General features: G+C 47.2%; 2 protein-coding genes across 5 annotated transcripts in view; one reads left to right on the top strand and one right to left on the bottom strand.

The window, feature by feature from the left end:
- Window positions 1–11,620, bottom strand: part of LOC142896770 (uncharacterized) — a 69,982-nt gene continuing 58,362 nt past the window's right edge. Inside the window, exons 1-6 of one of the 4 annotated variants that reach the window (XM_076038661.1) lie at window positions 5,534–5,637; window positions 4,426–4,609; window positions 4,008–4,111; window positions 1,203–3,806; window positions 643–851; window positions 1–566 (exon numbers count right to left, since the gene is read on the bottom strand). In XM_076038661.1, coding sequence (XP_075894776.1) covers window positions 497–566; window positions 643–851; window positions 1,203–3,806; window positions 4,008–4,111; window positions 4,426–4,609 — 3,171 coding nt within the window. In that variant the 5' untranslated portion in view covers window positions 5,534–5,637 and the 3' untranslated portion in view covers window positions 1–496. Of the gene's footprint in view, window positions 567–642; window positions 852–1,202; window positions 3,807–4,007; window positions 4,112–4,425; window positions 4,613–4,922; window positions 5,079–5,533; window positions 5,638–11,620 lie in introns of those variants that run through there. The other 3 variants (XM_076038662.1, XM_076038660.1, XM_076038663.1) reach the window with 3 other exon arrangements.
- phb (prohibitin) lies at window positions 5,841–8,687 on the top strand. Its single transcript, XM_076038673.1, has 7 exons — window positions 5,841–5,979; window positions 6,569–6,662; window positions 6,839–7,000; window positions 7,120–7,262; window positions 7,371–7,487; window positions 7,582–7,677; window positions 7,942–8,687. The coding sequence occupies exons 2-7, from the start codon at window positions 6,578–6,580 to the stop codon at window positions 8,152–8,154; spliced, it is 816 nt and encodes a 271-aa protein (XP_075894788.1). The 5' UTR covers window positions 5,841–5,979; window positions 6,569–6,577; the 3' UTR covers window positions 8,155–8,687.

The raw sequence follows: 11,620 nt of genomic DNA, 5'->3' as shown, positions 1-11,620 counted from the left end.
TCAGGAGGGTGGTCTCTTTTATTTCTGCGCAATCGGGGAAACTGCTCACCAGATAACAACATCGTTATATATTCATCCTTTTCTTTTTCCTGAAATAAGTTGCAGGCCCAACAACAAAATGAAGTTAGAAAATAGGAAAAAAAAATAAACAGTCACTGGCCTTTGCTAGTACCGGATCCACTTTATACAGTCAAAGAGAAAAATGTTTTTCAAAGCTTGATTCATTTTTGTTTTATCTGGATGGATGGCCTCAATATTTCCACACAATTGGATTTTGTACAAAAATTAAAAAACTATCAAATTGACATTTGATTTGTATACAAAAAATAAAACAAAATGTGTCAAATTAACATTTCCTTTATATATACATTAACAGACAAAAGCATGTTAAAAAAAAAATAGAAACAACAATTATTAAAAGAATACGTGAGTCCAACAATAGAACTATTTAGAAAATGGAATCCTTATTTGCACATTTAAAAATGAAAAAATCCTCCTACTCGACCTCCAGAGAGGTGAGACACTGCGAAAGGAAGGACAAATAGTTGGAATCGGGGTATCCGTTCCTGTGAGAGAACAGAGGATGTCGTCAGTCACATGATCGAGGCGGCGCCTTAAATCTCGCTGCGGCGTCACACTCACCCTGATTTGCCTCCATGCACGCTGGTCTTGTGAGGGATGCGGTCCCAGGTGACCCTGGCCCCAGTCCCTCTGTCCGTCACGGTGAAGGTCAGTCCTCGTCTGAAGGCCGTCTCCAGGCGGGGCAGCAGCTTACTGGTGGCGTCGCAGTCGGGAAGGTAGGCTTCGAACAAGCCTCCTTGGAACGGCTGTCCTGGAGAGGGTTGACCTTCCTGGTGGTAAGTAAGCACGTGAAGGTTAAGAAGATCAAAGATAGTGTTTCTCTGAAAATGCACCTGTGTTCTTGTTCCACTTGTGTTTTTTGGAGGATCATAAACCACCTGTGGACAACTTGCCAAACATCACCTCCCCTGTCTGCGAGTACGGATGCAGTGATTCCCAGTACAATGTGGTGTCATTTTATAGGATCTTGACAAATTCCGTGGACATCCTAGATAGTAAACTTTAAGAAATACTGAGCTCAGAAAATCTGTTCTAATAACAGTAGTGATAGTCAATTAATCCACAGCCTAATCAACAACAGGCCTCAACCTGGTAACCGGAGCTGTGATGAAGCCTCTTACCTCCTGGATACCGTCGGGTACTCGGTAGCTGACCTTGATGGCCGAGTTCTGATGGCCCGGCAGGCTGATGTGCAGTTTGCTGGAGCTCATTTGGCCTCGAATGCCCAGCAGCCTGGGCTCCCACAGCTGGCAAGCCAAACAGCTGTCTGCACCTCTGGAAGACCTCTTGCCGCTTTTCCCGCTCCCGCCGCACGTACAGGTGTACCCAGCTCCTGCGAGATTTGACCTGGGCTCCACTGGAGGTTTGCCAGTCTCCATGTGCCGTTGCCTCACTCTGTCCTTCGTCATAGAATGCGAAGATCCCTCCACAGCCTGAACAGTCACATCTTTAGCAGCGAGGGCTTTTGATTGGATGCCACGGTTACCTGCTTTTTTCTGCCCATCTATCTCCACCGTGTCCACAAGTTTCACCTTCTCTCTAACCACAGGGGACACCCTCAGTTGAGGCTGGGTGACGGATCCATTGACAAGCTTTGTCTCTTGGATGCTGCCACTGTTTGTGTTACCGCCGCCTCCGTCTTCCAACGGCACTTGAGAATGGTTTTGGCTCAGCTGCCACTGCTCCACACCGCTTTTTGAGAGGGTTGCTGAATCCCAGTGGGACATGGAGGGAGCGGACAGCTCCTGCTGTCTAGTTCCTGGAACCAAATCTCCAGAGAAGACCTCCCGCAGCGAGGCAGCGACCTGTGAACACAGCCTCTGCGGGCCGACGAGAAACAAGCTCTTCTTCAAGATGTGCGTGGTGACCTTCTCGAAGCGGCTGTGCACGTCGGCGCAGCAAGCCAGCAGGTTTTCATCTACCGGATCGGAGATGCCCAGCTCGGACAAGCGCACCTGGCTCACCGAGAAGTCTGCACTGACGTGACTGACCAGCTTCTGTAAGCCGATCAGGCAAGAGCTCAGTTTGGACTGGCTGCCACCCCTTAACGTGACGGTCACGTCACTGCTGCCCTCGGAGCGAGTCTCCTTCACCTGGACGTCGGACGTCAGGTCGTCCACTCGGGGGCCATAGGCCTCTTTGATGTACTGCCAGATCACCTGGGACGCCGTCAGCTCGGCGCTGAAACCTCCCATCACGTCCATCTGCGTTTGACAGCTGATACTGGACGAGCTGGGCCGCGTCCTCACGGCGGATTTGCTGCTGTCGTCTTGACTCCCTTGACTCCTGACTTCCACCTTCGGCTGAGACGACCCTGAGAAACTGCTGGCTCGTTTCAGGGTGGTTCCAGAACCAGCAGGCGGTAACATGGACGTGCTAAACGGTAACGACAAGTCTTTGGCTCGGCCGTCTGAGTTTGCAGAGGGCTTTTTCGGCAGAGACGTCGCCAAGGGCAGAGCATCCCCACTCTCAAACAAGCTACCTTCCCCGGTGATAAGACCTGGCGCCCTGGGAACTCTGTCACTTGCACTCTTTGCTGTTTCTGTCACTACATCGTACCCTTCCGTTGGCCCGGGGTATTTTGATCCACTGGGAGACAAGGGTCCTCCTCGTATGACAAGGTCAGCTGGCCTGCTGGCCAGCATACCCAGCTGCGAATCCTTAAATCGGGTAGCCAGCTTGTATTTTTTGGCGCCTTCGCTTTTCCTCTCATTCTCCTCCGTATCTATCTTACCAGCCAAGGACTCCAGAGTTGGTAAAGTGCTGGAGGTGGTTCTCTGCTCTTTAGAGTGACCTGAAGAACCTGAACTATAGGGAGAAAAGCTCAGAGGGCTGGCTATGTCCTCTTTTTTCTCCCGTGCTTTACATTGTTCTTGGAGCAACTGCTTGGCCTGGGCCACATCAGCAGGGCTCCCGATGATGTAAACGTTCCGCTCGTCTTCATTCAGGAGCAGATTTGGGAGTTTGACACTCAGGGTGGTCTTCGCCCTCTCCAGGCCCTGCACGGACTCGAGGGCACTCTTGGAAAGCGGAGTTCGACAGATAGTGGACTCATTCTTTTGGAAGAAACTACTCATGGCCTTTCTCACTAACTTTAGGTATTCCCAGTCGCGACTGCTGTCCCCCGTTTCGGACACGACACGCAGAAACAGAGTGGTCAGGTCCTGGTTTGTCATTTCGACGCCGTTCACGCCGTACTGGCTGAGAATCTGCTGGTATTCCCTCTGGTAGTTTTTCTGCGTATATTGGAACACGTCTGCATCCACAATTAGGATGCAATCCTCATCAGATGTGTTGGTGGTGGCCCCAGGGGACTTGAGAGCTGCCTGGCTAGTGTCGTCCAAACTGGAACCACCCACTGCCGTGCTGCCGTGCCGACCTGGTTTCACCTGGTCACGGGTTCTGCTGACAGGATTATTTTCCCGGTGCACTGTTTCTTTGTTGGGCCTCTTGCTCAGGTCTTCTGACTCCTGACTCTGCTGCTTCTGTGCCACCTGGACAGGGGGGTCTAGCCGACCCGTGTGTTTGCTTCTGACAGACTGAGGGACGAGCAGTTGATTCAAGGCAGCCTGGACTTTGGTGTAGCTGCCTCGTAATGTGTACAGCTCCATATCAGTGTCGTAATTGATCTGGATGTCGGGGTGGCTCTCCAGGAGGCCCGACACTGCCGAGAATCCACCAGGAAGCTGCTTGTAGTCGACTGTTGCAGACAGTCTGGGGATCACCTGTGAAAGCGGGGAAGGGGTTTATTGATTTTCCTCAATTATCTGAGATTTGTTAAGTAACAGATTCTGAATGTGAGTTATATGATATTGCTTTGTACTACCCCATGGACATAACAATATAAATTACACCATTTACTTTGCTAGTATTATTGCACTGCAAGTCATTTGATGCCGTTGCATCCCCAATGAGTAAGATTCTACCTTGTCTGGTTCCAGGCTTTTCTGGTGCTCCGTCACCTCAACTTCATACGTCTTCCTATCCACGGACAGAACGTGCCGGCTGCGCTGAATGACTCTTTTTGCCACTGCAAGAGAGTAGGAGGGTCAGCAGGAGAGAAATCAATCTCTGTACGGCAGCCTGACTAAGCTCTTTGGCCACTGACTGGTCTGCCAACCATCCCACTGAGTGTAAATCTTTAATGTCACTATAAAGGCCCACAACTGAAGACCTGTATGTTTATGTTGTTCCTAGGGTGAAAGCTATCGTATAATGATTATTTTGCGTAATATGGCATTTATCGCAAAATGCCTCTGTACTATGAAAATTTTGAATTCAGGGAAATACACCATTGGAGTACTTGGTATGCACAGTCATGCATTGTGGCCCAACCCCACTGACCTCTGTGGTCCTCGAAGGTGATGAGGGCAGAGATGGGCGTTGCCTTGCCAACTGTGACAGACTCAATTTCTCCTCCACCATTCTTGGCCCTCAGGAAGTGGATGAGCAGCTTATCTCTCAGCCTGTCCTCGTCGATGTCCACGGGCAGACCGTTCACTTTGACAGTCTTGCTCGCATCTGCCATCTGCTGGAAGAACCACAATTATAAAAAAAAAAAAAAAGACCCGAGAGGAAGAACAGAGCTTTCACTCTCACAGTCCTAGTTTCAGTTAAATAAATAAATAAATTATTATTGTTGTTGTTGTTGTTGTTGTTGTTACTATTATCTGGTGCTGAGTTATCGAGTAATCAAACAATGGCCCCACCCTAACAAACTAGAAGATACACATTTGATCAAATACCACCCTCTATTGGGAGTAACTATGATACTGCAACAACTACAAGACATTTCCGGTTGTTAGTGAGACGTCTTTTTGAAACACACAAACATTTCCTACCGCCGTCGTGTACTGTGAAAATGTAGAAAAGCCGAGGTTGTGACGGTCTTCATTTCATCGTAGAGAAACGGGGCGGATTATTTTTGTCTCTGTGCCGGAAGTCGTGTTGTGCCGAGAATCGGCATGTAACTTTTATCTGGTTAAATTTACTCTTTAATGTAGCGTTTGACTTTATTCTCTGGAATTTCACAACGCTCATACTCATACGATCCAAACTCACAGGTGGATTGTCGTTTGGACGTTATGGCCCTTTGTTAACGCAACTCTTTCCGAAAACATTTACAACCAGGTCAATCACTGCATACTCAAAATATGCGTAACATTATCCCCCACTACTTGCTCAATGACACCCTAAACACCTTCGGAATTATCTGGATTCTGCGAGTTCCGAGGAATCTTTGCACAATCTGTAGAAATGTGTGTTTTTCATTGCAGCAAAGGGAAGGCAGCCACACGCAGTGCTGTGTCAAGGAAGTGAAACAAGTCTGACAAAATCTACACTAGCTGTCACACACACGAGCCATCGATGGTCCCTTCTGTTTTCGACAGATCCTCCTCCAGTCGGCCGCACGGTTTCCTGGAGATCTACATGAAGCTTGGGATTTACTGACCTTATTGTCTCACTGCAGTTTGTCTTCACTTTCAAATACCGTCACGGTTTTTATGCCATGGAAGTGAAACGAAAGTAAAAAAATAAAATAAAAAAATCTTATCGCGAGGGGGCGATGGAGTCTTGCAAAAGAGATTTCAGAGCCGTTTGTCCTATAGAGCGCATGCATTCACTATCAAACACACACCATCATTTATTTTTAAGACCTTCAGGTTCAAAATGATTAATCTAAAATTGTGTTTATTCTGAAGGCTAATCTTCCACATAGGGCCAGCTTTTTGGGTTATGCCGTTTAAATGGCGCTGGGTGGCAGTAATAGGTCACTATGCTGTGAGGCTGCCACTGAACTAGCGAAGAAGAGACTCTTACGCATGCGCTGTGGTATTGATAGTTCATGTGCGATACGTCGTGTCCGGTGGAGGTCACAGACATCCAGGCAAAACTGAGGTGAGTTACGAGACGCTTGGCTGTTAGTTAAACAGTTGTTGCCCCAATGAAATGTCGGTGTCGAGCTCGTCGCATTGGGAATTGTGGCTGTGCCTATTTAGTTTGTAAATGCGATGTGAAATGACGCGGTTTGAGTGAAGGCTGAACACTGGAGAGCGTTCGGCAAGTCCATAAGTGACAGATAACGTGCGGAGTGTTGCATCAAACCTGCGTGCTCTGTGTTTCCTCTCGAATATGACGCGTGGTGGCGTTTTATCTTATCGTTTTAAGTGCACGACTAGCCTAGGCGGTGTCCTTGTCACAGTCGTGGAACCACAGTGCTCCGTTTTGTGTGTCTCTCGTTCACCTGTTTTAAGCAACCGGCGAAGCTAATGCTAACCTGTGTGCTAAGTCAGCTAGCACTGCGCAGCCCTAGCATCTATCGGCAGTCAAAGTCAAGGCCACCATTGACTGAATTGCAGGAGTTTCATTCAGCTTTTCAAGTGCTACCATACACAATTAAATTGCTCTTGTTTTTTGTTTAATTGGCTCACGTTGATTTTGGGCCTTGTCCATTGATTTAGCTCTTGTGTTTCTATGCTGCTAATAGATTGCCGTCATGGCCAAGCTTTTTGAGTCCATTGGCAAGTTGGGTCTGGCCCTTGCCATCGGTGGTGGCATCGTAAACTCTGCACTGTACAATGGTAAGTTGCTTAAATAACTTTACTTCTAAGTAGTGTGTTCTTGAATGTAAACCATAAGAAAGAATACAGACGGTTACGCATGCTTGTAAATTATTTAGGGACAGTGTTTGTTTTTCTGAGAAAAACTCAGTATAGTTAAGAGATCTGACAAATGAACACACTTCCTGTCGCCACAGTTGATGCAGGGCACCGGGCCGTCATATTTGACCGGTTCAGGGGCGTCCAGGAAACTGTTGCCGGTGAAGGAACACACTTCATCATTCCATGGGTACAGAAACCTATCATCTATGATTGCCGCTCCCGTCCACGCAACGTGCCTGTCATCACGGGCAGCAAAGGTGAAACTCATTCCTTTGACATGATGCTTCAGTTCATAGTCACCCTGAGATAATGGGGCCTGTCTTTAGTTGTATTGGTTCACACATGGTAATTAATAATTTATCCCCCCCCGCCACAGATCTGCAGAACGTCAATATCACCCTGCGTATCCTCTTCCGGCCAGTGACCACCCAGCTGCCACACATCTTCACCAGTATCGGTGAGGATTACGATGAGAGGGTTCTGCCTTCAATCACCACAGAGGTTTTGAAGTCAGTAGTGGTAAGTACTGTTTTACCCATGCTTGTTTTTTGTATATTGTGATTGTAATAGCATCGGGCCCAACATGCAGCTTGTGTGATTGATGGTTTATTTTTGCCTCTTCTACAGGCTCGCTTCGATGCCGGTGAGCTCATCACCCAGAGAGAACTTGTGTCTCGGCAGGTCAGTGAGGACCTCACAGAAAGAGCCTCCACCTTTGGCCTCATTCTGGACGACGTTTCGCTGGTATGAAGCCTGTTGCACAACCTGCCAACCTTGTCTGTGTTTATTCTCTTTGCATGTTGAACTTGAGAGCACTAATTGCATTGTCTTCTTTCAGACACATTTGACCTTCGGCAAAGAGTTCACAGAGGCCGTTGAAATGAAGCAGGTGGCTCAGCAGGAGGCTGAGAGAGCTAGGTTTGTCGTAGAGAAGGTATTTAATTTTAAAGTATTTAATTTTATTCTTTTATTCTTGTGTTACATCTATTTTAATCGTTTATTTATTTATCTTAATCTCTTGAGTTGTTTTATAATGTTATTTTTACCTGTAAAGTGACTTTGAGCACCTGTAAAAGCACTTTATAAATAAAAAGCATTATTTAAAAAAAAGCATTATTAAAGTGGAACAAGTCTATGTAATGCTTGCAAAGGAAAAGCAGTGCCAATGAAAAACAAAACCTTTTCTTCCACCTTCTAGGCAGAGCAACAGAAGCAGGCAGCTATCATCTCAGCGGAGGGAGACTCCCAGGCTGCTTTGCTCATCGCCAACGCCCTGATGGATGCTGGCGATGGCCTGGTGGAACTCCGTAAACTGGAGGCCGCGGAGGAGATTGCCCTCCAGCTCTCGCGCTCTCGAAATGTCACCTACCTGCCCTCCGGGCAGGGCACATTGCTCCAGTTGCCTCAGTGATAGCCGGTGCCCGACATCTGCCCCACTCTGGCTGCCACTGGCTGTTCCAAGGGCCTTGGAAGGAGTGGTTGTAGGAGTTGGTAAAGGACTCAAAACTTAACACGCATTCCTCCCACTCTTTCTGCCAACCAACTCTGGACTGGGCTCTGCCGATAGCAGCATGGGGTGGGAGACAGAGTGTGCGGTCTGTGACGGATACATCAGCAAAGTCCAGCCATGTTTAAAAGGAAGTAGGGGGTAAATCCACATATAGTACAAGAAATGAAATGACAATGCAGTAAAAAATTCTTTCAAGATTTGTCTTTGCTACACTGTCATTCAGAGCACTTGGAAAACCATAATTTAAGGAAATTTGCCATTGCTGTCACAGATGAAGAATTGTTAGTGATGCTCTGTTTTGGTGATGGAATGTCTCAATTTGTGTAACAACATATGCTGAAAACCTGTATGATCAGTGTCCACTCTGTAGTCACTGACAAAACTGACTCGAGATGATTTATGCATTTTGAATTAAATTCTGTTCTGACATGCCAGAGGGATTAATAGTCGGATTTCTTTTTTATTTTAGATTCATTTTGACTTACTAGTGTAATTTACTAAGGATAAATATTTGATACACTCGTCAATTATCTGTTCTGTACATTTTCTAAATGGTGTGTGTTACCCAGTTTCTGATGTTTTTCATCCAACACTGAAGGAGTGCAAACCTCTCAAAATTAAATATCCAGGAAGCTCAGTGTATCTTCATAAAACGGCCTGTTTTGGCCATCAGATTACCACCTGTTGCAAACAAAATTAGAATAAACTGATAAGTTCTTGCTATAAAAAAAAAATGAAATAATTTGAACCATCCACATGTTTGGAAGGGACCCAGCAGCTGTGAGGTCTAGAAAAGTGGAAAAAGCAACGGGGAAAGTGAATGACCAGCTTCTATCATGTTAATGATAGCAGTTTATTGATAGGGTGTTCATTGACTCGAGATAAATAGTTCAAGTAAAGGCGAAGTGAATTTTGTGTAATAATTGTAAGTAGCTTAGAATTTATTTCAATCTAAACGTATTCATTAGGCTTGCTCAAATCCCCAGAGCTCAATGTACTGACGTTTCAAGGCCCATAAAAATGTAATGGTCACCACAAGAGGGCGCCACCTTTCTATCTTCAAATATATAAAAACTTGAATAAACGTGGGTCCACTGACGAACAAAAGACGCGCGCACACGACACGATTGACTCCGGCCAATTAATATTTGAGAAAATTTAGCATAATTTCAAATTTAAAATACTATTTAAATCACGCTTCCACAAATGACACTATCCTGTGAAAGGAGTTACCCAGCAGTATTTGTTTTTTCTGGAGAAAATATCACCTCATGTACAGCCTCATCACTTCCCTGACAGTCTCCACTGGCTTTTTATTTAACATCGGGTTATTTTTTTTTTGTTTGTTTGTTTTTAAATACACAAGTGCACCTTTGCACCCAAGTCTTTCGGGGATTGTTGATTCTTTTTCTCACTGACAAATTACAAATTATTATTATTATTATTATTATTATTATTATTATTATTATTATTATTATTATTATTATTGTTATCAGACGTGAGCTCGGCCCGTGTGCGCGCGTCGAGGGGGTGGTGGTGGTGGGGAGACAGGAGGAATCCAGACACGCCGCCGTGCGCCTGCCCAGACAGCGGCCTCGGCGCCTGGGGATGAGCGCGGGACGGACGGCGGGGGTACGCGCTAAGAGCTTGGCCGGGCCACGTAGCCGTCTGCCGGGGCTGAACGCGCCGGTGCGCAACGTTATCCATCTCCAGCTCCATCTTTTTTTGCACGGGTGGACGTTCGGGACCTCGCACTTTCTCCACGCAAGACATCGCCGTGTTACCCCCACACCCACCACCACTACCACCACCCCCTTCCGAGCACGACGACATCCGCAAATGGTAGTGCGAAAGAAAAGTGCGCCTGCCGGAGCCCCAGAATCAGTGCAACTCTGATTGGAACGAGCGCAGGAGGGGAAAAAAGAGGGAGGTCGCTCTCCAGCCGAGGTAAGTACGCTAAAAAAGAAAAAAAAAACGACAGCAAAAAACGTGCCGCGGGACACGATTATGTGCACTTTTGCGTGTGTGCCAAGCATGACAGCTGCTGCTGGAGGGGGGAAAGGCGCCCGCAGGTCGCCGGTTGGTTGGCCGGCCGGCCGGACGGAGGTGTCTACCGCCGCCAAAGCCGTCCGTGAGCTCGGATGCTAGCATGCAAGCAAAGCAAGCAGCGACTGTTTGACAGTGTCGAGCTGACGGGGCTTCGCCAGGCTCGGCTCGGCACTCCGGGCTTTTTGTTGTGGAAGTAGGCGCGCTGCGAACAGACGTTGCACAGCAAGAAAAGGCGCTGCTTTATCGAAGCGTGCCTCCGGATTTTCTCCTACGTTGCTGTCACAAATTTGCCCCAATGTCGAAATCATATCTAACGTCAATGCTCAAACACCCGACGCTGCAGCTAGCTCGGAGCTAGGCTAGCCTTAATCTGTGGCGGCTTTGGTCTTTTTTTCCTTCAAAAAGTGAAAGTCCCCCCCCACACACCTCTCTCTCTCTCCTGCTAGCTTCTGCACGCTAGCCACTCACAGCATTTAGCTTCCATGTTGTGTGTGGCATAGAGTTGGTGTTGTTGAAGCTGAGTCCACTTGAATACACTGACACACACACACACACACACACACACACACACACACACACACACACACACACACACACACACACACACACACACAGCTAACTTAGCCAAGTTAGCTCTCCTTGCGTGCAGGTTAGTTTGTGGAGAGTGTTGCTAGCTGGCTAAATAGCCTCAGATGTCCAGGCCTGCCCCGGTGTCACTGCTGTCTTGATGCACTAAAGTTGTCCTCTTTTTGTTATTTTCAACTTGGCGCACTGCACATGTAGATTCGCATTGTGTGTGTGTCGTACAGGACACACGTCTCTCCTTCTCATTGGTTTTGCAAACGCAGAAAGTAGCTGCTGTGTCCATATGTCGTCTTACTTGTCAAATTTTCCATGAAGTTGGGTTTCCTAGGATTCCAGACAATGCAATCTGTCTTTTTTCCTCTACTAATCCCCTGTTAAGTATTGTTTTATTATTTTATATTATTCATAATTCCAGTAAACAGCAAGTTTCCAGTTTGTCGTCTGTCCCCTTACAAGGATTAGAAAGTGAACATCAGATTGTCTGCGCTTAACTTGGATGAGGGCATCTCTGGGTCAAAGGTGGTCTCTACCCCCTACCAACCTACCTACCCACCACACTACACCTTCTCTCACACACACACACACACACACACACTTGTTCCTCGATACCGCCAACGATTTACACCAGACCCTAAAACACCAGGCGCTGCTCTTTGACCCGATTATGGAGCTTTGGGGGCCAAATGCCTCCAGAGGCACGGAGCGCCTCCTGCGGCGCACCACACAGTGAGCC

This window comes from Nelusetta ayraudi, unplaced genomic scaffold (genome assembly GCF_046127955.1).
Source record: "Nelusetta ayraudi isolate G7.1 ecotype Tasmania unplaced genomic scaffold, CSIRO-AGI_Nayr_v1 ptg000057l, whole genome shotgun sequence".
NCBI classification, from domain to species: domain Eukaryota; kingdom Metazoa; phylum Chordata; class Actinopteri; order Tetraodontiformes; family Monacanthidae; genus Nelusetta; species Nelusetta ayraudi.
The sequence above is the reverse complement of the archived record's forward strand: the minus strand, read 5'-3'. Positions and strand labels throughout refer to the sequence as shown.